Consider the following 27,542-nt stretch of genomic DNA (forward strand, 5'->3'; position numbering starts at 1 on the left):
TAAGTACATTCCCACTGAAACTGGGAGGAGATGAAGTTTCCTGACACCCCTGAGGATCAAATTTTCTGAGAAAATTTCCAGAACTAAAAAGAGATATGTTAATTGAAGTAAAAGAAGATGGGGAATGTATGGGATGATGTAGTTACTTAATGTACTAACACATTTTATTATGTCTGGAGGAACCCAATAATAGATAATATTCCCACGACATTTACCACAGTTTCTGGACACGCTTTGAGCAGTAGAAAACAACTCTCTTGTTGAGAAAGCTTTGTTTCCTGCAAATATGCATTTCAGCTTTTCCCATGGAACTTTACAAAGCTTCTAACACTGGCAGGACAGTTCCTTTATCAAAACATTCTGTGTTTCATCATCAGGTATCACCAATAGAAGCATCCATCATGTTATGCAGATATCTACAACAACATTCTCCTCTAGTCCTTTTGAACCAAGTACTGAGGTTGGTGGATTCTCAGAACCTAAAACATTATGTTCTTTCATAAATAAAATACAAAAAGCAGTCTCAAATTTAAAAACTTTATCTTGCACAGACAAGAGCTGATGAAGTCTTCCAAGGCAAGTTAGTTTGCCTACTGCAGCTGCACCTTCCTGTAAGTTCTTGGTGTGTAACTGTTAATAATGATCCTGCTATCATTTTAAAACAACTGCTTTTCATACATATTTTGAAGCATTCAACACTGGTACCAAAATAAAATGCACCAGTACTCAGGCATCTTCCATCTTCGTATGGTGCTGTGGAAGAGAGTGATACAGGGGAAAGTTCCTCCTCCCTATGCTTGCTATCAGAGCAATAAGTGTCATTCCTTCTGAGCTCTAAGAAACACACCAAAGAAGACAAGAAGTTCTTGGCTTGAGCTAACTGAGTGGCTGGTTAGGGAAAATGAGAAGATAGACAGCAGGAAAATTAGCCTGCAATGACATTAACATGGGCAATTTAACCTGAAAACAAAAATGGCCAGTGGAACTGTTGGATGCTAGTTCTTGTGGTCAGCATGGCCATGGTCAGCACCAGGAGGAGCTCTGGCTCCAGAACAGCATCCCCTTGCAGCTGTCTTCCCACTTTCTGCCTGAGCACAATTAATCCAGCCTCAGAAAAATACTTATTTTCATGTCAAAGATACATATTTTAGGTAGTTTTCACAGTTAGTGACAGCTAAAGGAGATGTACTGCACTTCAAAGACCATAACAGGTAAATGACTTAACTGGCACCATTCACTGGGCAGGTCCTTGCAAGTGCTGTATTGTCAATAGTTACTAATGTTTTCCAGGAGTCCTTTCCTTAGAGACAAGGTACAGAATGATGTTTGACTCGCCTTAGACTTCCCAGGAAAGCTCTGTCTTGTGTTTGAACAGAGATCTTTGTTTCAGATCACCTAGAACAAGCTATTGTGAATCTCCTAACTTGTTTTAAGACATGGTATACAACAGATGCCATAAGATACATGCCAGTTGTAGCCCAAATAGTTGAAAGCAGGCCACTGCGTAGTACTGAAGGGTAAAACATTTCAAAGAGCAGCTCTAGACTACACCTGGACTGGGTCTGAGTATATGATTTGAGGTTACATGGTTGAACTGACTGAGGGTTTTGTCCCACGTTACAAGAACCTCCTGAAGTGTTTTCAGTTTTTTTTTTTTTTTTTAATGATAAAATGCTTGCAATGGGAAGTGTAAGAAAACTGTATCATAAGATGGAAGACAATAAGATGACTAGATAATATCTGTCTATAAAGTAGAGGTTTCTGTGTCCAACTCTTTTCCAAGAAACAGGACAGGAGAATCCAGAGCATGTGAGTCCTTAATGACACTTTAGTCACCTCTTGGCCATAATGATCACCTTAGCCACCCGTTTTTCCTCAGCGGGCACCTTACGTCACCACAGTCATCACTACAAATCAGGGTTTATTAAATCAAAATTGCATTATTTAAGCTGTTTTGTTTGGTTGGTTTTTATCTATAAAATAATTTCATATTACAGATATTTTGAATGTTCTGTGTCTTCATTAACAGAATAAAATAATTCTTTACTCCATTATGAGCATGGCACTACTTTTGGGGAGGATTAATGAAAGATCAGAATTTATCACAAATGCTGTATGGCTATATTTGTCTACAAATATGTATTCAATGACTTGCCTTCCTAGCAGCAACTACGAGTGAAATGTGTCTCATGCACTGGTATGGGTAGTCCAAAATGACTATTTGCTAACTCAGAGTGTGAGAACCATCTTCCAAAAATTTCCATTGTAGTGAAACAGGAAGATTGTACGTGCAGACCTGAGCTCTGTAATATTCTCAGCAGCTGTGTTGAGGCAAGTGACCCTAAGGAAATGTGACACAAAATATCTCTGGGTCTGAGAAGACAGTCAGCTAAACACGGGGGCACGAGAGCAACAAGAACTTTCTGACTACTGGCCGTTGCGCAAGCAATGGAGAGTGGGAAGTAGATTTCCTAATAGTGTGAACGACAAAGGTGGTATCAGGACACCCTGATCTCTGCCTGATCTTTTGTACAGTCTTCTGTGATTCACATGCTCACAGAGAAATTATTAAGAGGACTATTTATCTGACCTCGAAAAATTACGTTCAAGCTGCGCATGTGCTTTCTATCTAAGGCTTGCTCTGCGGGTCATCAGCCAGCAGTGAGATTGGAAATAGGAACTGGTCCAAACAACAACACTTTACTGTACTTGTTTCCCATCCAGCTTGAGGCCTAGACAGAGGGAGGGTGTTTACATTGAAAGGAAGATGAGCAACATCCGTGCGCAAGGGATTCATTTCACGTAAAGTGAAACTACTGTCTGCTCTATACTTGTAAGTCTTGCTCTGCAAGGAACAGGAATTCCAATTCAACACAACTGTAAAAGAAGTAAAAAGTACAGCGATTAGAAACTGCAAGCAGTAATAGCATAATGGCATCTGCAGAAGCTATTTCATCGGTAATAATCATAGATAACTGTCTAGAAATCTGTCTACAGAAAAAATAGCGGGTGATTTTACTGAGTTCACCATGGACACATTTCAACATCATTGTTAGAGTAAGAAGGGTAATTTAAGAAGAGTTCTTATTGCACCTCTGACGATGATTCTCTCCATTGATTATTACTTGCTTCTGTACTGCATGGTGTTAACACTGCTGTAATAATGGCAGTAGATGGCCCTGTTCCCACCAGCTGCCAAAACTGTATGCCAATACTACTTGGGGATGCTAATTCTGAGTTATGCAGGGTTATATCAGGCTATGTTACAGGAGCAGTTTCAGAAGACATAGCAGACTAGCAGCTGTATGAATCTATAACTAAATCTACTGCTTTAGATAGAAGAAGGTATAAATTTCTTTAGACTAGGTACAAATAAAGCAAGCTCTGTTCTGATTAGGCCACAATTTCATATTGTTGATTTCTCTTCTATTGACAAGCAACATGCAGAGCCTTGCACTTGGCAGACCAAAACCATTAGCAGCAGTCAGGGATGTTCAGTGTTAGGCAAAAAAGGAGGCACTATATACACATTCCTGTGCTTCAAATGAAAGAATTTGTTTATTTGTAAAATAAACTTGAATTTCATAAATAGTTTTGACACATATTGTGGGCAAACAGCGGCAGCAGATTGAGGATATTTATAGACTCAGGCAGATAAACTGTTTAATGATCCAGTGCACAGATAAAATGAGGGAGCTGGCTGCTAAAATTGTAGAGATTTGTAACAAAAAAAATATTAAGAGTGTTATGAACACAATATGAATGGAAACATATGTGTGCAAAACCACCAGACAAGACAGCAGAACAAGGGGTAAAAGAATAACCTGTACTTATATTGAAGAACACCATTCCCTTGACACTGTTCCCAGAACATTGTTCTCAGCAGTAAAACTGAGTAATGTGATCTTTAGGTCAAGCCCCAAAGGCCTGCACTCAAGCTCACAAGGCCACACTCTGAGACCACAGCACAAGATGACTTGTCAGCAGAAGATGCTGCATCCTCATAACAGGAGGATGGCAGCAAGGCTGCAGCGTATGACATACAGCACTTCTTTTCCCATTGGTCTGCTGGAAACACAGACATACATTTCAAACAAACAAGAAAAACCAGCAACTTTGCCTAAGATTTACAAAGGCTGAAGTATGCAAGAGCCCAAGACAAAGGACTGCCCTATAACAAACATTGATTCCTAAAGGGTATCAAAGATCTGTCAAAAACCAGGTTCATTGTTGTCAATCAGGAAGAACTCCAGAGAAATTATGAACATGTGACAGATAGTGTCCTTTGCTACCTATGTTGCACAGAAGTGATCCTTGCCAAGGAGACACGTGTAGGTGCTTGGAACAGTGATTTGAGGCTGTGAATGAAATATTCAAAGTAATGGTAGTGTACACCATCAACTTACATAGAGATTTTGTAAATAGATAAAAAGTTACCTTTCTCTAAGATCTAGCACTAGGTTTTGCAATGATGAATTTTCCTTTTTTAAAAAACTTATATTCCTATATCCCTTGACTTCTTCTCCTCTTTTAACTCCTCTCTATCGTAATCTTCTCTGATACCTGTGTATGATAGTGGGTTTGGGGTTCTTCTCTCTCTGTTTTCTTTGTTAAATTGTCTTCCTTGCAAACCATAATTTTAATAAAATATAATAAATCCAAAGGGAGGTGGAAGGGATTTAAAGAGATTCTTTACATCACCCAATATACCTAGAACAAATTCTAACACTGTGTCAGTGTCGGCTGCCTATGAGGGAGGTATTGTCCCTAAGCAATGCAGGGGTAATCGCCCTTCCAATTACCACTTCTAATAGCTCATCCGAATATCCCATGATGTAACTCAAGCTTGTAACTTCTTCTTATCATAGGCAAATTGACATGACAAAATTTTTTTCTTTTTTTTTTTTTCCCAGCAATCTTTTACTTGCGTAACAATTACTAGCCTGTCCCCTCTCTGTTTCTCCTTCTTTTGATTAAAGAGCTCCATTTCCCTCAACATTTCTTCACAGTTTCAGCCTAAGAAGGAAAACTTGGCAGGATTTTTGGTCTTTTCCTTTATCAGCTGGCAACAACTATCTCATATTTTTGGGGTTCGCTTAGCCTCCCATAGGCTAGTTGATGGAGGAAAGATGTAAGAACAATAGGCTAGAAAAAATCACCTGGTCATGAGTGTGACAGAGGGTTAGTCCAAAAATCACAAAATGCTGAACTGGGAAATTTCCTGACAGTGTAACACGACATACAAGTTGCAATAAAAAGAGTGAAAATCCACCAACCACAGGAAGAAGATATAATTCATGTACTATGTCCCTTAAGTAGGAAGGAACTTTTGAGGAAGGTTTTATGGAGGATCACAGCTAAATCACACTACAGAAGAAAATTTTTAAAACAACTGTCAAGGTAACAAAGGCCTTTGCAAGTCTGAACTAGGGGAAAATTTCTGTCAGCTTCCACATCTGACTAAAAGCCTAACCTTGCCCGTGTAATCAGGACACACTAACCTGGCATCTGAAAAAGCTGAGTATTGTGGGATAACCAGTACTGCTAAAACTCACTTTCCAGCTGGGGGAACCTCCTGTTGTACCCTATCTAAAGGCAATCCAAAGTTTAGGTGCCTTTAACTGTTCTCTAAAGGTACCTTCTGAAGGATACTTGAACTATATACTTTGGCTATACAAAGAACCTGAGGTATTCAGACTTCCGGCTTATTGCCTCATTTAGATGCCTGGATTTTGGTAGGATGAATCTAAATCATGGTATCAAAAATTATGTATAAGTGTAAACATCTGCAACATTGACTTGATTTACAAAGTTGTTTAGATTCTTTTATAGTAAAGATTAAATATAAATCAGTGTTGTTATTACAAGAATTAATAATTATTTTCTAGCCAGCCAGGTAATGTCAACGCCATTTGTCAAATAATATCATAGTCTTGGTAATAATAATAAAGACTTCAGCAGTTTGGAATTACTCTTAAATATATATATTTCAGTTCTCTCTGATTTCTTCCATGTACATGAGATGGCCAAAGGGAAAACAATCCATTCAGGAGGCATTGAATTAACCACAGTGCATTTCAATATGGTGCAGCAACGTAGTTTGTTTCATTTCATTCCTGCAAGAAGTTCAAGTAATACACCAAGCATAAGTTCTAAGTAATCATATTCCTTCCTGCCTGCTTTTAAGAAATCTCAGACCCTTGAATACTTCCTTGGCCTTTTAAATCAATATGTTAACCTTTATTCACCTAATTCTCATGTATGAACAGATCATATTAACTAAAGACTTGCAGGAAGCTTCCAATAGCAGGAATGGGTAATTTGCTAGACTTTCCCAAGCCCAGTCCTTATTTCCTTTACACTGGTTTGACTCCAGCATAACTCCACGGATTTCACTACCCATGGTTCAAGGCCAGGAAAGGAGATCTGGACCTCTGAACTGTCTTGTTGCTGCAGAGAGGCCTAGAAATAGTAACTCTCAGCTTACCCAGATGTAGCAGATCTCTGAAGCTTCCACTACATGCTTCCACTGAGTCTTTCTTATCTGTTTGTGTAGTGTTCATTAAATCAGGTATGTCCTAGAAAAAGACAGGACCCTGCAACCAGACCCACCTGCACCATTACTTGTGGAGCCCTACTGATGTAAACCAAATCGGACATCATACATACAAAGTTATTTCCGGGCCACAGTTAGGTCAACAGCAGTTTTACCATTGGTTTTTAAGGTGTCGGGCTTTCACCAACGCACCACAAGGCCCTGCTCATGGAGTCCAATGTGAGCTTCAAACAATCAATATCACATATTTTTCCTGTCTTAAAGCCTAAGAACAGTGTTGTGACCAGGGTGAATGTCAGAAAGGGCAGGGCAGATCTCAAGACGGGCAACTCGGGAGATGAAAGGGCTGGGCAGATCTCACGACTGGCAATCCAGAGTGTGGAGTTTGAAAGCAGACCCCAGCTGCCATTACTAGTGAGGTTTCTTGTTCAGCTATGCCTGATACACATTAATAACTGTTACACACTGCATAACAAAACATTTCCCTAATTAATAGCTTAAGTTCCATGATGAGCTCCCTATTAATAGATTATAGCTTTCAAACAGCGATCACAGTAACGCCTCAGTACAGACCTACTTAATGCCTCCAGTTTTGTTCATTTTTCTCCCTGCTTTTACTCAGAGACTTGAATAAATGGACTTTTTTCTTGAGAGAAACTACAATGTGATACTTTATAGCAACTGAACAGTGGCCAGAAAGGAAATGCACAGATTTTATTATCCCCAATGGAATCATATGGCATGGAACGTTTTTAAAATAGATTGATTCCCACTAATTTTGCTTGTATATCAATCTTTCCTTGAAATGAGCCAGTTTGGCCCTACTTGTTCAGGGGCAGTCAGGCACGACAGGATGAGGAGCAGGCAGGCTGTAAAGTCACAACGCCTTGACCGCATTATGTGATGTGCGGATGTGTGCTGTACCAGCTCGCTGTGACAGGAGAGCTGAAACCCTTTCCTCCACGCTGGGAAACATGTGCCTGCAGGCTGCTTCATGATTACGTAAAACTGGGCACATGTTCCAAAACAGCGGAAAGCATTATATTCTTTGTTTTGTTCTCTGCTGCATTATTATTAGAGGAGCAATTGTTCTTATCTCAATGAGTGCTGTTACCCACGCAGTCCCTTCAGGAGCAAGATGTCAGTACAAATATGGAAGAGTCAGAATGTATTTAGGTGAGTAATATGTACTCAAACAAGCTCAGAGCTGAGTTTCATGCTTGGATACTGAAGCAGCTGGCTGACAAAATCTCAGACTCAGGTAGAACTATTGAGACTGGAAAGCACAAAATGTCCCCTACGTCAAAAACGGGGGGAAAGGAAGAGCCTGAGAACTATCTGCTATGTCTGCTTTAGTGAGTAGTGTGACACAGCAAGAGTTTACATGCTTTGAGACTCAGTTCAGAAGCGCACTCTTGATTTGAACTGAAATTTTGATACAGATGCATTTAGACCATTAGTCATACACTCGACCCTGGGAAAAAAAAAACCACTGGAATAAATAATCAACAAAGTCTGGAAAGCACTTAAAAGAAATCAAAGGAACTAACAGCAGTCCTGCACCTGCGTTGCGGAAACCCCTGTTGTCAATACAGACTGGGGGATGAAGGGATTGAGAGCAGCCCTCCCGAGAAGGATTTGGGGATGTTGTTTGATGAGAAGCTTGACATAACCTGGCAACGTGCACTCACAGCCCAGAAAGCCAACTCCATACTGGCCTGCAGCAAAAAAAGTGTGAGGGAAGTAATTCTGCCCCTCTACTCTGCTCTGGTGAGACCCCACCTGGACTTCTGCATCCAGCTCTGGAGCCCTCAGCACAGGAAAGACATGGACCTGTTGGAGAGGGGCCAGAGGAGGCCACAAAAATGATCAGAGGGCTGGAACACCTCTGCTGTGAGGAAAGGCTGAGAGAGTTGGGGTTGTTCAGCCTGGAGAAGAGAAGGCTCCAGGGAGACCTTATAGCAGCCTTTCAGTACTTAAGAGGGGTCTATAAGAGAGAAGAGTACAGACTTTTTAGCAGGGCCTGTTACAACAGGACAAGGGTTGATGGTTTTAAACTAAAGGAAGGGAGATTCAGGTTAGGCATGAGGAAGAAATTTTTTACAATGCGGGTGGTGAAACACCGGCCCAGGTTGCCCAGAGAGGTGGTAGATGCCCCATTCCTGGAGACATTCAAGGCCAGGCTGGACAGGGCTGATCTAGTTGAAGATGTCCCTGCTCACTGCAGGGGGTTGGACTAGATGACCTTTACAGGTCTTTTCCAATACGAACTATTCTATGATTCTATGACTAGCAGTCAATAATAACTTACATAGAACAAATCAAATCAGTATAGTTTCAATCTACAAACCCAGGCCTGTGGCTAGAGGAAGACAGAGCAGATAGCAGATAACTTAACCTAGTAAAACTCTTGACAGTGTCTCACATGGCTTTCACATAAATAAACTAGGGGAATGCAGTTTACATGAAAATATTTTAAGGTGGGGACAGATCTGTTGCTGTAGGAATAAATGCAAGATACTGCATTTGGGCAGATATAGCCAGATGTGAAGACAGAGGTTAGTAGTATCTGGTGGCCATGCAACAGCTCTTGCAGAAACAAATCTTAGGTCATAGTGAAGCAATGGCTGAATTATGTTAGTATTGTGCAAGAAAAGGTAATTATGCAGAGGTGTATAAATATTATTATTGATAAATCATCCAATTTTCACATGATGAAATAAAATACAGAGATTTTTAACACATTGCTACTTGTCGGGTAGGTATTTTGAATATTGTAACAATTATCTAAGAAACTCTTGAAAGAGTTTTAATAATATGATTTCTCATTCTTCATTTGTTAAGGCCTTGTATATTTTCTTTGTAACATGATACACTGTACAGGTGCCATCTCTGGCTACTTGAGAGGAATTTCTCAGAGAACTGCACAAAATCATATGACTCAGAGTAAAAGTCAGTCCACAAAACTGACCTTAAAAGGACTTCCATCTTTCTTCTCAACACAAAGAACACTGGTTTGCAGCAGAAGTGCACCCTGTAGCTGTTATGTTTGTTCAAAAGTTTGGCAGGCATCTGATATTCCTTTTCATTATATCTGCATCTAAAAGACTTGACAGGGTCTAGCATAGTTGTGCCAGGTTACAAAGTTAGCACTGATAGCACTTTTCTTTAGACCCTCCCAGAGATTCCTGACTGTACAGCAGAGTTGGCAGCTCTCAGCAAGACCAGACGACTTTGCACTGCAGTCAGTCTCGTTCAGGTACACATTTTGTTGAACTTTGTATGTCGTGGGCACAGCAACCTCTGACAGACATGTAGTGCTAAAAAGGTAGGAACTTAGATACGATAAAGGCTTGAAACTCTTAAGTTAAAAAAAAAAATCAAAATTAAGTGCATGGAAAGTGGCTTGCAGGAATTATGATACTTAGCAGTTTACAGCTACTAGTTTCAATCTCATCTAAAAAACAAATCAAAACAAAAGAGGCCTGAAAGGTGCTGCCTTGATCTGCATAGTAGAAGAGCAAGCTGTCTGTCTCTGCTGGTTATCTTTGAACAGATGTTGACTTCAGAAAGAAAAAACAATCCCTCAAATGATTATTCTTCTTAAATGCCTGCCTACAGCTGAATATAACTGGGAGCGCTTCCTTCAGCAGTGGTAGATGAGGTCCTTCTCTGCAACGCACCTTGAATAACCTGAGGATGACTTCAGTGAACTGCATGTGATACATTTCCATCCCAACTGCGTGTGGCAATAGCGCAAGAATGGCGCGAAGAATTGTAAATATGCTCAAGCGACTGCAACTGGGGTGTAGAAAAACATATAAACCATAAGTAGAACCTCTGTGTTTAGATAACAGGCCTGTGAAAAAAAGTTGTAAAGGCACTTTATCATACATCCTTAAGATTCCTGCAGGCAAAGATCAAAGCAGTGTGGTAAACAGCTATGTACAGGCTGAAATGAGCAGGCTCGTGGATCTTCACCAAGGGCTGAATTCTGCAGCACCTGTGTCGCTGCTTGTGTGACCTCTGCCCTGGAGCTTAAGTGCTGTTTGGGAGATCCTCTGGTTACAGAGGTAACAAAAATAAATTTGCTCTTTGCGTTACATCTGTGGCCTCTGCTTATTCCTGCAACCTACCTGCATTGGCTCACACAGACTGAGACCCCTCCGCTCCACGAGTGACTTTATGACGCTGTTCAACGGCCTCTACTTTCCATTTTCCAAATTACACTAAAAACCAAATTCCCGTGCAGCCTTATATTGGTAGTGTATTACTTTATTCATCCCGTTTCTATAGGTAAATTGGACTTGACTCACCATCCAACTTACCCGCTGGACTTAACATCGTGTATTTCAATGCACTTTTGTAGGAGGCGGGGAGCGATGGGGAGGTTTTCCTTCCCACGTTAAAAAAGCTCCGGTGTGACTTCGCTGCCCTCTGCCGGAGCTCCGCACGCAGCACAGAATCACAGAATCAATGTCAGGGATTGGAAAGGACCTCAAAAGATCATCTAGTCCAATCCCCCCGCCGGAGCACGAACACCCAGATGAGGTTATACAGGAAGGCGTCCAGGCGGGTCTTGAATGTCTCCAGAGAAGGAGACTCCACAACCCCCCGGGCAGCCTGTTCCAGTGCTCTGGCACCCTCACTGAGAAGTTTCTTCTCGTACTTAAGTGGAACCTCCTGTGTTCCAGTTTGTGCCCATTGCCCCTTGTCCTATCATTGGTTGTCACCGAGAAGAGCCTGGCTCCATCCTTGTGACACCCACCCTTTATATATTTATAAACATTAATGAGGTCACCCACCCCTCAGTCTCCTCTCCTCCAAGCTAAAGAGCCCCAGCTCCCTCAGCCTTTCCTCATAAGGGAGATGCTCCACTCCCTTCATCATCTTTGTGGCCCTGCGCTGGACTCTCTCCAGCAGTTCCCTGTCCTTCTTGAACTGAGGGGCCCAGAACTGGACACAATATTCCAGGTCTCACCAGGGCAGAGTAGAGGGGAAAGAGAACCTCTCCGGACGTACTAAAAAAAGCCGCGACGCTGGGGAGAGGTTGAGGTTTTATGCTGGTGGCTGACGAACAAAACCTGCCGAGTCCGGCCGCCCGCTGCTTTCGCGCGGCCCCTCACGCACCGGCTGCTGCGGCCGCTCAGCTCCCACCCGCCAGGGCTCCCCAGCTCCGGGGCTGGCCGCCTTAAAGCCACCTCGCATGTGCCGCCAGGAAGCGCAGCCACGCCTTTGGCTAGCGTGTTGTTTTGTTTTTTTTCCCTAAAGTACTAAATATAGATTCCCAGCCACATGCATACCGCAGGGCACTGCGGACTCGCCCTCCCCCCTTGAAAGCGTCACCTGAGAACATACCGAGCTGCACCCCGCCCCCGGCCCGGGCTTTGCGGGGTCCCGCGCCAAGATGGCGCCCTCTCCTCACAGGCAAGAAGAAGCGCGCCTCGCCCCCATCTCCCCCGAAACAGGGCTGTCCCTCGGTGCCAGACCCCCGCGCCCACCACCGCCCGCGACACCCTCGCACCCTCCCCGAGCTCCCCGCGCCCCGCGCTCTCGCAGCGCGCAGGCGCGGCAGGACTACACTTCCCAGCACGCACGTTCGGCGCGGGGAAGGGCGGCGTGGCAGGGAGCGCCCCGCGGGCCCGCAGGAAGGCGGGCAAGCCCGGGGGTGTCTCGGAGCGGGACCCGGCATGGAGGCGGGCGCGGGGGGCTCGGGTGAGGGGCGGCCGCGCGCCCACCTGGCCGCGCTGGTGCTGGCGCGCGGCGGCAGCAAGGGCATCCCGCTGAAGAACATCAAGCTGCTGGCGGGGGTGCCGCTCATCGGCTGGGTGCTGCGCGCCGCCTGCGACGCCGGGGTCTTCCACAGGTGCGCATGTGCCGCGACGCGTGTGTCCCCCCCCCCCCCGCCCCGCCACGGCCCCGCGGGAGGGTGGGCTGAGCGCGGTGGCGGGGCTGGGGCAGGAGGGTGGGTAGAGGGGGGTCCCAGCCCGGGACGGGGGTGCTGAGGGGAGCGGCCCTTGCCCGCAGCAGGCTCCTGGGGGAGCCCTCCCTTCCCTGATGGGCTCCGAGTCTTGGCGCCGGAGTCCCGGCTGAATTGCTGGCAGCAGGAAGTTACAGAACCATAGAGTAGGTCGGGTTGGAAGGGACCTTCAAAGCTCCAACCCCCCTGCCATGAGCAGGGACATCTTCAACTAGATCAGGTTGCTCAGAGCCCCGTCCAGCCTGGCCTGGGATGTCTCCAGGGATGGGGCATCGACCACCTCTCTGGGAAACCTGGGCCGGTGTTTCACCACCCTCAGTGTAAATAATTTCTTCCTCATGTCTAGCCTGAATCTCCCCTCTTCTAGTTCAAAACCATCACCCCTTGTCCTATTGCAACAGGCCCTGCTAAAAACTCCATCCCCATCTTTCTTACAGGCCTCAATTTGGTACTGAAAGGCCGCAATAAGGTCTCTTCAGGGCCTTCTCCAGGCTGAACAACCCCAACTCTCGCAGCAGAGCTGTTCCATCCTTCTGATTATTTTTTGTGTACCCTCCTCTGGCCCCTCTCCAACAGGTCCATGTCTTTCCTGCACTGAGGGCTCCAGAGCTGGATGCAGGACTCCAGGTGGGGTCTCACCAGAGCAGAGGGGCAGAATCACCTCCCTCGACCTGCTGGCCACGCTCCTGCTGATGCAACCCAGGATACAATTGGCCTTCTGGGCTGCAAAAGCACATTGCCAGCTCATGTCATCTCTCTTCCACCAGTACCTCAAGTCCTTCAAGTTATAGTTGTGGGCTGGTCTCCCCTGGGCTGTATTGAGCCTCCATGAAACTGCTCCTTCAGGTGCAGTTAACGTGGCACCAGGTAAAGGATCAGGTAGGGCAGGGTGTGGTGCAGGGTGAGCAGATGTCACCCTGCCATGAGCTCTGCTGTCCCTTCCTGCTGAGGGTGAGCTGCAAAGGAATGAAGAAATTGAAGCCTTACAACACAGTAATTTGAAATTAAAGTTGTTCTGATTTGTGGTTGGGAGCCACTAGTTGATGATGTGGTACATTAGGAAGAGTGTGACCAGCAGGTCGAGGGAGGTTCTCCTCCCCCTCTACTCTTCCCTGGTGAGGCTCCATCTGGAATACTGTGTTCAGTTCTGGGCTCCCCTATTTAAGAAGGACAAGGAATTACTGGAGAGAGTCCAGTGGAGGGCTATGAACATGATCAGGGGCCTAGAGCACCTTTCTTAGGAAGAGAGACTGAGAGAGCTGGGTCTGTTCAGCCTGGAGAAGGCTGAGAGGAGATCTCATGAATGTTTATAAATATCTCAAGGGTGGATGTCAAGAGGATGGGACCAGACTCTTTTCAGTGGTGCCAAACAATAGGCACACACTGAAACATAGGAGGTTCCATCTGAATATGAGGAGAAACTTCTTTACTTTGAGGGTGCCAGAGCACTGGAACAGGCTGCCCAGAGAGGTTGTAGAGTCTCCTTCTCTGGAGACATTCAAACCCACCTGGACACATTTCTGTGCAATCTGCTCTATGTGTGCCTGCTTTAGCAGGTGGGTTGGACTAGATGATCTCCAGAGGTCCCTCCGAACCACGACCATTCTGTGATTCTGTGAACATACTTGTTTCTATCTAGCTCTAATTATTGCTACCAAAGTTCTGTGCGCTTTGCCGCAAACTGAGCTTCTGTTCCATGTCACATGGGCAGACATAATTACTTCTTTCCACTTGATAGGCAGATAAACCTAGAACAGGTCGCGCAGGAATGCATCTGGGTGGGTTTTGAATGTCTCCAGAGAAGGAGACTCCACGACCTCTCTGGGCAGCCTGTTCCAGTGCTCTGGCACCCTCAGAGTAAAGAAGTTTCTCCTCGTATTCAGATGGAACCTCCTACGTTGTTAGTGTTAAGAATATGGGCATTACGATTTTCTTTTTTTTCTGCCAGAACAAAACTGAGAATTTTCTACACATGTACTGATAAATTTAATTAAAACTAGTGCATGGTTAGGATGTGCTTGGTATGTAGCAGGTAGGTGCAGGTTCTCAATGCAAACCTGCTGCGTTATGTTCAGAGCAGGGACTTAATGTGGTCAAGTAGAAATGAAGCCTGGCTAGATTCAGAGCTGTACCATATGTATTCTGAAAAATGTTATTTTACTGTATCTGAAAAGTAAGAGGAAGAATCACTGACTCGGTTTTAATAAAGAAGCAGTCACAAATGTTTCTGACTTAGTTTACTGATAGTTATTTAATACATGTGAATCCATATTGCTTAAAGACCCATGGTGGATATGGTGGTTTGAGCTACCTCCTCATTTTCTGTTTGGCACCTGAATTTGCCCAACAGGAAGCCAATTAGGGTTATGTAGCCTAACTTTGAGGCCTAACAGGTACATTAGAGGGAAGTGCTCTGCGTTTTCTAGTCACCTTTGAAACAGCCGTGCTGCTAGTTACACAATAAACCTCTGTTAGTCGAATGGGGAGTGTATATTTAAGCTAACCAGCCTGAAGCAATTTATGGAAAATACCTCTTCTGCATTTGTTCACATGGGCGTGACTTGATGTTGCTGTCACTGTCATACATATTTTTTATTCTGATGATCTCATGTTGTCTTTGAATGAAAAAACTTAACTAAAGCACCGTTTCCTGTGTACAGTGCATTGAGAATGCCAGTGTTGCTGGGAGAGGAAGGGTTATTTTTCATAGTTTTGTTTTTATATCTCACATGCCTTTTTGTCACGATGATGGCAGCAGTGGCCTCACAGTACTCAGCCAGTGTTTATCATCACATCATATTCAGACTTAGCCCTTCCTTTTGTAAATGTTTATTATCCCTGAACAATCGCAATCTTGCTTTACCAGCATTGAAGGGTTTCTGTGCCAAAACGTGTGATTGTAACTTGAACAGCTCTTTCTCTGGGATTGTGTGGAGCCTAATTAACACATTTTAAACCACTTGCAGAATAAGCTGATCTTCTGTGTGGTAGTTTTACTTGTTGTCAGCCTTATTTCTGAACATCTTAAGTGATTTCGAATGCCTCATTCAACGCATTCACAATTCATTGATCTGTTAGCATGTCTAATAAATTGTGGTGTGCTGACACTGGATTTTTCTGGTAACACTTCTGAATTTTATGTTGCTTAAGCTTCCTACGTGGAAGGTAGATCAACGACCCTACAGTATTAAACTGAAATATAACTCAGGCTTGAGATTTTACGATCTAGTGAATGTGTGTGTTTTATCCCTGTTGTTAAAAGCTGTGTGTTGGACTGACAGGGATAGTTTTACCAACGCAAATATATAAGAACTAGTTCCTTTCACTGCAAGGTATAGTACAGAGTGCAGTTCAGGTTAGATTATGGCAGGCAAGTCAACAATGCTGGGATTTATTCTTTATATTAATCTCTCTCACTGTCTGCCCACAGTGTATGGGTTTCTACAGACCACGATGAAATTGAGAAGGTTGCAAAGCAGTTTGGTGCTCAAGTTCATCGCAGAAGCCCTGAAGTTTCTCAAGACTCCTCAACCTCTCTAGAAGCTATCAGAGAGTTTCTTAATCAGCATCCTGGTAAATGAATAACAAAATATGTTGAGCTTTTATGTTGTTGCCACAGAGGGATGATGCACTTACTACTTAGAAAGAATAAGTAAAGCCTTCCTTCAGTAAATACAAGCTAGAAAGATTCTTTCTTTTGTGGCATCCACTCATACCATGCTTTGTAATTGTGTGTATTAAAAATGTTAATTGTTTCATCAATGTTTCTTTGTTTTTCTTTAGAGGTTGATATTGTAGGAAATATTCAAGCAACATCTCCCTGTTTACATCCTAGTGATCTTATAAAAGTGGCAGATCTGCTCCAGAAGGAGGGATTTGATTCTGTCTTCTCTGTTGTGAGACGGCATCAATTTAGATGGAGCGAGGTAAAAAAAGGAGGTAATATTTAGCTGTTTCTGGTTACAGTTATACTTTTTTTTTTTCAAATGGTTTATTTTCATAGCTGTGGTATTTACATTAGGAAGTGGTATCAGAGGCAGGGGCTGAGTTCTTGGAGAGGTGTTAGATGGCTTAGAAATTCCTTTTAAGTAGTGGTGTTTTGATGTTACTGATTGTGGCTCAGTCTTTCTGTAATTGTTTTGTGGAAGTGATAAACTATTGAAAATTAAATAGTTATCAACTTATCTAGGCTCAAAATACAGCTCCCCAAAACCTTACATGCTAACTTCTGCTTGGCGTATATTCATGTGTATGTAGACATATGACACTGAGGTCTTGTCTTAACTAGGAAAGTGTTTGTTCTTACTATGCAGTAGCTAACAAATGACAAATATTGTGGGGTAAAGTCTTAGTGAATAGGGGGTGGCAACCTCTTAACCTGGAGACTTAGGGTTTGTTTCAGCCTGGTAATTTGGCTGCCGACTTACGTCACATTGCACGCTGCCTCTGAGTCACGAGGACTGAACTAATTTTAATCAGCTCCTACAGAAGAATATGACTGTTTTTCCTAGAGAAAATATGGCTCCCAGCTACAGTTGCTGAGATGACTGAAGACTGAACTCTTTACTTACAAATAAAGATTGTACCTTGTTGTAGCTATAGAAGTACCTCTTGTCCTTGTACAAAGAACTATCCCATACATTATTTATGTTGGGTTTGTTTCTGTGATTAAAGCAGAAATGTTTTCTTCTTTTTCTAAAAATGGTTAGTTCAGATACTGTCACATGGTTATTTTTACTTTTTTTTAAAAAAGAATGTGTTACTCAGACATTACAATTATTCTGTTGAGATCTAAATTGCTTCAGATGAAAAATTAAGTTTACAAAGCATCATGCTGTAAAAGAGCATGCAAAAGAAATGAAGCTTCGTTTTAAGAGATAAGTTGGAATAGAAGTTGTTTAGAAGAAGCAGATAGCTTGAGCATTCTCATTGTTCCTCATAAGAGGAGAAATAATATGACACAGTTTGTTCATAAAGTATAAGAGGAATATCAAAGTCTTGGATGGCAGTTCAGGATTCTGTGGATTGCACTTTAGGCAACCAAGTGAAAGTCCACTTCACAGCTTGAGATGCTAGAATGGACATCTATGAAAGACTGAAACTCATTTGGATGTACCATGTGGCTTTCTGAAGTGATTATGTGCCGCCAAGGTAGATTACTGAAATAAAAAAGCCTCAAGGCCTACCTAGGCCAGCAAATGATTCTTTAGTATACAATGACATCTAGAGTCCTTTAATGTGGCAAGAGCTAAAGAATCATTCAGTTGCAAGGAGTATATGTGAGGAGAACAAGGAACACTTTGTGCAAACCTTAGCAGCTTAAGGGTAAAAGCAAATGGCCTTTCAGGAGTGTGGTGTTTCAGGTGATTTGCAGGAGCACTATACAGTTTAGTATTATTTTTATTTTTTTCCCTTTCTTCCTTGTTTTCTTTTTGGTTTTTTTTTTTTCCAGATGACTTTATGTTAAAAGAATTTTATATCTTTTCCTGTATATTTCTGTTGTTCCTTCTGCATTGAGGTTTAATATTGATGTACCCTGAAAGAGAAAGGTGTCTCTCTCTGACTGGAAATGTTTCCTTCATTGAGCACAAAGCTCTAGTGTATTTATGAAATACAAGGTGTGTATATATACTAAAGCCTCAGGATGTTTTGGGTGTTTGAGAATACCCTCTAACTGTTTTATCGTTAATATATCATGAGACCTGTTGAATTTTAGCTGCTTTGTGCATGTGAATTTGGGTGATGCAAGGACAGGAGTCTTTAGTCACTGGTTCAGTTTCTGCTGCTTGCCCTACTGGCATTGATAATAATATGGGATCTTTGGGGATCATGTTTGTTCAAATGAACTTGTTCGTTTATTTGTGGACACTGATTAAAACTTATAAAAAGTTAACGTAATGTATATGCTTGAATAGGAGGTATTTTGGTGAAGTGCCAAGATGTTTTCATAAGCAAAATTACTTGTCATATGCTCTTTTTTCACCTTCCAGGTTTCAGGTTGGTCCTCTCAGTTTTCAGAGTTTGTTCGGGGCATTCCTGGTTTTAAGTGTAGGTAGCTGATTTTTTTTTTTTTTTTTATTTACCCTCACTGAGAGTTAAACCGCTTCCTATCATGCACTTGGAGATAGAGTATGGAAAGAGTATAGTATTTCACACTGGCAAGGACAGTCAAGAAGAATATACCCCCCTACTCATTTAGTAAATGGTTTTGGAGCTGGTGGCCTCTCTTTTTTTTTTTTTTTTTTTTTTTAATAAGTTGGAATGAAAAATTTTTTTTCTGCTAGAAATGCAGGACAGTCCTCTAGTTTGTAATCTGCAGTTCCAAGGAAGAGAAGCAATTCAGTGATTCTTTATAAGCAACAAGAGGCAATAATGAAAGAAGTTGGTGACTGAATTGTGTGCTTAATTTTTCAACAGAAAGCTATTTAAAGAAAGTTAAGTGATTCTGAAGAGGGATTCTGGCAAACTTATTTTGACATTTTTCTCTGTTAATAGAAAACAAAATGACAGAGCCCCAAAACCTGAATCCAGCAAAACGGTACCGGAGGCAAGATTGGCCTGGGGAGTTGTATGAAAATGGCTCATTTTATTTTGCCAAGAGGCATTTGATTGAGAACGGCTACTTGCAGGTTAGTTCTTCTGGTTTTCATGCTCTTTAGAATAGCACATCTTTTACTCTGTTTATAGAGGATTCTGAATTCAATTATGTATTTCTCTTTCTGCTGCGATGTGAAGTAACAGCACTTTGACCTTCAGACAGTTTGCTTATTGCTCGTAACTGAACAGGGCTAGCTGTAGCTAGGACAGTTCCAGTAACAGCATCCTTCACATTAAACAAATTGGTACAAATAATATTAAGCCAGTTTATAGCTGTAAGCCTAAAATAATACAATATGGAGTTTCACGTCAGTTTGCGAGGATATAAGTACATATCTTATAGTTCATTTTAGTTCTTCTAAGGATGTGAAACTGACCTTCATGCAGTGTCATAGGCTTGTCATATAATCTATAAACTTGTATTCTTGGCCAATTTAGTCTTATGCCAATTTTGTACTGTAACTTAAACAGTCTTTTTCCCTTTCCTGATGGTTACATCCCAGTATAGTAATGCAGAACAAATGTATTTACTTCAGCTTTAATTTTGTTTGTCGACAACTATAGTCTCTTAGTTTTCTTATGCAAGACAAGTTCCCCAACTTACAGATCATATCTAGTATTTTTCAGCAGAACTGAAAAAAAGCCCAATGTAGATATTTCCGTATTTCTAACAGGAATGCGTTGCTAGGTATGTCAAGAATACTAGGTTCGTTCTCCTCTCTTTTCCAGATACCTCACTAACACAGAGATGATAGCTATAGGTCTCTATATGCACAGACCCACACAGTGCCAGCTAGTGCTGTGTGGACTTGCAAGTATTGATCTGGATAGTACCATTTTGTTGAATTCTACGTTTATGAAGGTTGGGCCACATAACTCTCTGAGGATCAGGGCTTTTAGTTCTTTAATTATATTGGGGTGCACTGGATATTTTTCCAATTGAAATTAAGTCTTCATGTAGATAACAAACAAACAGGCATACTCTTATTAAGTAGATGCTGAAAGTATTACTGTTTTACTGTATTAAAAGACCTAATGAACTCAATGTGACCTCATGCCTATAATGCATAAGGTTTTTCTTGCATGCTTTCTCTAGTTGTAAAATGAAAATGCTTATTAACCATTGCCTAGAGAAAGTTGTTTCAAATGCTTTGTTCTGTGTCACTGGTAAAAACATCATTATTGATGCCTCACATATATAAGCAGTTGTGACTACTGTGTAACCAGATACTTAGTTTTATTACATGGTACTAAATTGTACATTTTTGTTTTAACCCAAGCAGAAATTTTTAATGGGTTCTATTCTATTTAGGGTGGTAAAATGGCATACTATGAAATGCGTGCAGAGCACAGTGTGGATATTGATATAGACATTGATTGGCCTATTGCAGAGCAGAGAGTATTGCGGTAAAAGCACTTTTTATTCCTTTATTTATTTTATATCGCCCATTGTTTCAAAGTATGGTCATGTGAATTCATAATGTATGTAGTGTAAGTAATCATGATCAAAGATAATTGGATAACTTCATTTTTCTATATAATTTTATTTTTTCTATCTCTGAAATCATCTGAGTTACTTTTGTTATACGTTTGTGAGTTTGGTTTGTTTGTTTGTGGTGGGTTTTTTTGGTGGTGGTTTGTTTGTTTGTTTTTTTGAAAGTTCAGCTTGGGGAAAAGCGTAAGCCCCACTATACCACAGCAATGTGTTAGCATCATCTCTGGCTTTTCCAGCTCAGTTGTCCTAGGCTTCCAAAGCCTGGACCACATTTATTGATGCACATCACTGAGAGTGTTCATGTAGAAGGCATAAGCTGATTACATCTTGCCAGCTGCCTTTTCTTTGCAGCTGCTCTGCATCTCTCTAAGGAAATAATGACTAGGAATGGAATATGTTTTCTGTGCCTTTTTCATCCTTTACTCTGTTTTGGTTATGACCCAAGTAGAAACTATAGAACATAACCTCTTATGCTAAGGAAGTAAATATCATCCTAATTTTTTAATGGACAACATAACTGAGCTGTCATTTGGTTCATTCTGTTTTTCTCTTTGAAGAGGTAGAACGTAATTGGAGAGTGACGATGATGAGAAAATACATTAGAAAAAAAGAATTTCAAAGCTGATTCTTCTATCTGAAGATCACAGTTGTATCTGAAATATTTGGTTTTGGAGTGTGCAAAAACTTCCATCCTAAAAAGATAACTTCTTTGTTTAGCTTTGGATATTTTGGCAGAGAGCCATTAAAAGAGGTGAAGCTATTGGTTTGCAGTATTGATGGATGCCTGACAAATGGTCGCATTTACGTGACAGAAGATCATAAGCAAATGGTCTCCTACGATTATAGAGATATTGTTGGTATTGATCTATTAAAGAAAAGAGGAATCCAGGTAAGTGGTGTTCTAAAGTGTGAGGCTTTATGTTTGGTGTAACCTGAGCATTGAAAGATTCTTAAAACCCTGCAACATGTAAGTTGAAGTTTCTTCAGAGTAATTGTGATCAAGCAGCATAATACCTTGGTTCGGGATTGGGACAAATGTTGTTCTTTGATCCCTTAGAGAAAACTAAAAGTGTTTTGGGAAAGTTCTCAGTCCCACAGTAGCTATAGCATCTTTCTCTTTTTGCCCTGGAAAAATGTGGGAAGAGTTTTTTATGGTGTTTTGCTTGCACCAATGATATTTTGTGTTGTCTAGATACTCATTAATTAGAAGTCAGCTTTACCAAGCAGGGATATGTTGTAACCTCTTGGCCACAGAAGAGGAAGAAATACCTAGGCAAATTAGTTGGTTCATTCTAGATTGCCCATGATTGTTGCAAAGAGGAGAAATCAAACCCCAAACACTTTTGTCTGCATAATTGTTTTAACCACAACTTATGTGCTTTGAAGTTGTAAGAATTCAGTGTAAATGAAAAACTGAAACAGCACAGATTGTAACATGACTATTTTAATTATTGTTATTGGTTATTATTACTGCTACTAAATTCTGCTGATCTGAATCTTTGCTTGCATTTATGTAAAATTAGCCTCCTGGCTGTTTTCTGTCTGTGCTGCTGCCTTTGATGTAGCCAGAAGAATGTTTGGAGGAAAAGAACTAAGCACAGATTTAGGCTGCCTTCAAAGAGCCTTGACTCAGTTCTGTTGCACATAGAGATAGGCATGGATAAGATAAAGGTAGCTATACCCCAAGTACACTTCTCCAGATACATTTTTGGAGTCTTTATTGTAGGATTTTTTTGTGACAGGTTAGACGAGACATTCATGACATACTTTGGTGCAGCTGTTGCTGCCTTGGGGCAATGAAGTGGAGTAGATGGTTTTTCAAAACTCCATCAGTCTTATTTTCTGTGAGGCAAAAGGGGGAGGAAGCTTATAATAGTTTTTTTTGTTGCCTGTAGGAGCCCATTTCCATGCTTTGTGTGACTTGCAATCTTTCATTAAAACCCTCCTGGTCTTTGTGCTGCACTTCATGTATTTCTAGTAGATGTTGCCAATACGCTTTTGCTTTGTGTACTGCTCCTCTTCATTCTGTACTTAAAATCAGTGCCAAGTATTTGTTAGTGTATAAAAGCAACTAGGGAAAATAAACTTTTCTACAGCTTGGACAGAAGACTTGGAGGAGTTGTGTCTCAGATTTTTTAAAAATCCTACTACACTAGTCTTCTAGATTTAGCTTACCTTGTACATCATTTCTGAAATTTCAAATTCGGAATGAACTTCTGGAGATTAATGTGCTGTGCTACTTCAGTCTGTTTAGTGTTCTGTTGATGCTCTGAAGTCCTGATGTGAAGAAAGTAATGTTGTTGGGTAAAGGAGTCATGGAAAGTACTTCATAATATTCTACTTTTACCAATATTACAGGAATCTTCCTTGGGAGTTCTCTTATTCCCTGCTGTGGCTTAATTAGATTATATTGCACTATATAGTATGGCCATGTACTGTGATATCCAATATTTTATTTGATACATGTTGCATTTTAAAATGTAAATGTAAACTTATTTTTTTGAACCTCAGGCAAGCCTATGGAATGGTGTTTCACTTTCCCAAAGTAATTCAAGTCTGTAATGTGGCTTTGGATGCTAATAACTTCTGCTCTGAGGTTTGATTGAAGAAAACAGTTATTCAATGCTTTTCTGATATCTGAAAGAGCTATGAGCAAAACTTCTACTATTCTGGGTTTTTTTGTTTGGTGTTTTTTTTGGTTTTTAATACATCAACTTACATGTCTTATTTCTTTGTATGTAGAATTTATTCTAACTTGACTTTCTTTTAATAGGTTCGGCTCATCTCTGAAAGAGATTGTTCAAAAACACTGTCAGCCATGCAGCTGGGATGTGTAGCAAAGGCTAGTGCAACAAATAAATTACAAGTCCTGGAGGACTGGCAAAAAGACATGGGTTTGAGCTGGAAAGAAGTCGCTTACTTAGGTCAGTTTTGGGTGGGTTTTTTTTTTTTTGGTAGTAAAATTTCATATAGCATACACAAATACAAACTTTGTAGTGCTGCTCAGCTTGAAATACTTTGCTTTCTGTTAGTACACTTAACGGGATTGATAGGAAAATTACAGCACACAATCACCAAAAGCAGGTACCTATTTGAGGCTTGTTAGAGTACAATCTAAATATTAAAGGCATCGGTGAATCGGTGTATAATTTGTTAAGGGAAGTCTCAGTTGCTTTTATAATGATATTTAGGAAAGCTTTTGATATTACACAAGCATACAGTTACAGTTCACAATTTTGAACTGATTCTAGTTCATTTCAGGTGGTTATTGTATAGATTATATTCTGAAATGGAAACAAGAAAAGGACAGAATTAAAACTGAAAACTGTATGATTCTGTACAAAACTATATTTCAGTGACAGCTTAAGTGTATGGTCCTGCAAATACTTATTCAGTTGCTCAAATAATTTTACTGCTCTTAAAAGTACCATTCTCTCACCTGAAGATTGTGTGAAGCATGTTCAGCGTTTACATGTATCACAAAGATTTTCTGAGAACTGAGTCACACGTGCAAGGTGCTGTTGAGCTGCTGAGATGAAAATTGTGGCAAGAACATAAATTAAAAAAATCAGATTAGTATGTACACAGAAGAATATTGAGTTTGCTCGGTTTTTTCCCTGCTGTGATATTTTGCCTCTTCTGTCATCTTTCTCAATAGGAAATGAAGAGTCTGATGTGGAATGCCTGAGGAAAGCTGGCATGAGCGGTGTGCCTGCTGATGCTTGTGTGGTTGCTCAGAAGGCTGCTGGTTATATTTGTAAAAGCAATGGTGGCTGTGGAGCTGTCCGGGAGTTTGCAGAACACATATTCCTGTTGTTAGAAAAGGTGACCTCTGCAAGGAAGCAACTGGAAGAAATAAATTCAGCAGTAAAGGAAACAGAGAAATGAGATCAGCAGGAGGGGAAATAGGGAACTAATGAAAAAAGAGTAACACGGTTGGCCAGCCATGATTTTCTTTTCTTCTTCTTCTCTCAGTAAGTCTACATCTCAAAGGATGGCTCATCTTTCAAGTTTTACATTGCAGTAGAGTTAAAAAAATATTTCCCTCTAATTTAAGGTCCTACTTTGATTAAGTGCTGATATTCATGGTTATATGCTGATAATCATGATCATATTCATGATTATTTTAAAAGCCATTTAAGTGCAATGGGAGGAATGCTACAAAAGGTAGTGTCCTGTACATCCACTCTTAATCGTTACACCTGTCCTACAGGAATGATTTGTCTTTATTTTCTAATCTGAATGTTTTCAGGGATCAATGATTTTGTGTGACTTGATGATTTGTAATTCAGACTTTAAAAAAAAATATTCTGTCAGTGTTGCTCATTTGGTTTAGATTTCCTCTGTCAAATGTCAACATGATATTGTAGCTATGTGGTTGCTTTTTACAGGATTTGTCCCTAGTAAGGAAGAATTCTAGCATATGCTGGAGAGGTCAAGTATAAACTAACTATCAGACTTTTTCCTATATTTTTAAAAGACAGCTCAGTTACTGTAAAACCAGTTAATATTGGTTAAGAAAAGCACTTAAGCACATGTTCCATTTTAAGCTCATAAATAATTAAATGGCATTTGGAATTGTGCCTCTTATCTTTGAATCTGTTTATACTGAGTTTTATTGAAGTGCTTAAATTAACATACTCAAATGCTTTGCCAAATTTGGAGTTAAATCTCACGTTAACTTTGAGATCTCTCCTTTGCAGAAACTCAAGTTTCTTTCTGTGAAGGCTTTATTACAACCATAAATGATTAAAAAAGTAAATCTTTCATGTTTATTGCATGGAAAAGTAACTACTTTTTAAGGAAAAAACCAAAATGTAGTTATTGATTGCAGGTTTATATAAAATATATATTCAGACTATTTTTAGCATGTTGATTTAAAGCTGATGTTTATGTATGTTTGTATTTATGGAAAATACAATTTTTACCATGGTTTGTTTTAAATAACTCAGTATTCATAAAAATCTGTAGAGCTGACACTAAAAATATGCATCAGTTTCAATCATAGTATTTATAAGTGAGTCAAGTTCTGCCTTGGGTTATGCTAAAAAATAAAAAATCTGCAGAGGCAATTATTACTGAGGTAAATAATAATGGCTTGTCATTTTATTTTGTTTCTCTGCTAAATAGACATTCTGAATACAATATCACCTGATATTTTGCCCTCTGATTACCATTGTATTTACTTCCTTTTATGGAGCAAAATTTTAAATTGAAATTCTTTTACTGCCTATCTACAGTAGCAAGGTGAAGAGGAGAATGGCTTGCTAATTAGCTCTACGTTATCATTTAAGTATTTCCTTTCAATGAGGTTTTAGGGTTCTACGCTGGATAAATCCCATGGACTTTGATAACAAGAGAGCCACATTTTGGACAGCACTACAAACTTCAGTATAGATAGATTAATTATCTTAGTTGTATGGACTGTGGTAAAGCTTCAGAAGTCTGGACTGGCTGAACAATTCAGGTTTGATAACGTCATATAGAATTGACCAAGCTGTTGGTTACTTCACCTTGTCGTCATCGAGTAACTTGCTGACTTTAATTTCAATAACATTTTCCTGTAAATAAATACCTTTAAACAAGGTGACCATGATGAACATGATTCCTATTCCTTTTATGTTAGAGAAAGCAAAAATATGAGTAAGTGCAATTCTAATAGGAATGAGTTGGCAGTACTGTTTGCAGCTTACTATTTCGATCAAGAACTCTTCTGATGTTTCAGCTGCTTGTGGAATGTGCTGCGTATACATTGGATCTCTACCTAAAATTTCTACATGTATCAAAAATAGACACAGAAGCACTTTTGTATGAGTTTTGATAATGAGCAGAAAGACATGGTAGCTGATACATAAGTGTTTTCACTTCAACAAATTCGTGTTTAGAAGAATGTGGTATAATCTTACATTGGAAGAACATGAAGAATAAAAGAGCTCTAAAGACTATTTACAAAATAAAGCCTGTTTGAAGACAAGGGAGAGGGATGATCCACTGCCTGAAAGGTTCAGATTTGTATTGCCCACATTGCAAGGGCAAGCCTAACTGTAAACTAGAGTACAATGAAGGATGTCTTAATTACTCCTCTTGATTTTTGTAGAAGATTCTCAATCATATGAAGGATTTAGTGTCACAAGGGCAGAGATAGTGAGAATAACTCTTGCAGTCACCTTCATGGGGAATTCCTGGGTCCCGGGCAAGCATCAAAAGTGTAGTGCCTTTTGCTGACACTTGCTATTTCAATACATATCCTGGCACCGTGATTGCCTTTCATTAGAGTATGCAGTCCACTCAGACTAGATTTCAGTGGTCATTTAAGGTGGGATAAGTTTGGAATAATCTCTTTTGCTCATGTGAGCACTTTTTTTTTTTTTTAAATTTTTTAAAAAATATTTAAATTACCTTGTATATTCCAAAAAATATCTTAGATAATGTGGGCTGTTTTACCATAATTTTGTGAAACTGAAAGAAGTAAACTATGGAATAATATGTAATAAGCTATTATGAAAAAATATCTGATTACCTGCAATTTGAAATAAACAATGTCCTGTAACCTTTTGAGTAGAGAATGGTGATGGGGTGATTTATGATTAATTTGTATACTGTAAATCATACACTTCCAAGTTCACGTACCATACGAATGGATTATACCTGATGAAGATGGACAAATTTTATTCCCAAATCAATGAAGGTGGACAAATTTATTCCCACACGCACCCACAGTAAGTTACTAAAAATCTTCATCTTGATCTGCTCTTGGAGGCAAATCTTGAGTGTTTTGTGTGTATGGTTATACCCTCTTAAATAAACTTCTTCACTTGCCTGTGTTCCATGTTTTCAAATAGCTGGTTTCACAGCACTGCATGCTTTGTGCCTGTGTTTGTGAGAAAAAGGATTCATCTCTGTTTTCTGAGCTG

At 40.5% G+C, this 27,542-nt stretch overlaps 1 protein-coding gene across 1 annotated transcript; it reads left to right on the forward strand.

The window, feature by feature from the left end:
• The first annotated feature begins 11,762 nt into the window (after positions 1 to 11,762).
• CMAS (cytidine monophosphate N-acetylneuraminic acid synthetase) lies at positions 11,763 to 27,400 on the forward strand. Its single transcript, XM_065645319.1, is given in 13 exon segments — positions 11,763 to 11,801; positions 11,803 to 11,916; positions 11,918 to 11,986; positions 11,989 to 12,093; positions 12,095 to 12,245; positions 12,248 to 12,422; positions 15,967 to 16,109; positions 16,320 to 16,475; positions 19,032 to 19,165; positions 20,446 to 20,540; positions 21,346 to 21,517; positions 23,402 to 23,552; positions 24,287 to 27,400. Coding segments are annotated over 13 exon segments (1,734 nt in total). The 3' UTR covers positions 24,517 to 27,400.
• Positions 27,401 to 27,542: the final 142 nt, after the last annotated feature.

This window comes from Caloenas nicobarica, chromosome 1 (assembly GCF_036013445.1).
Source record: "Caloenas nicobarica isolate bCalNic1 chromosome 1, bCalNic1.hap1, whole genome shotgun sequence".
NCBI classification, from domain to species: domain Eukaryota; kingdom Metazoa; phylum Chordata; class Aves; order Columbiformes; family Columbidae; genus Caloenas; species Caloenas nicobarica.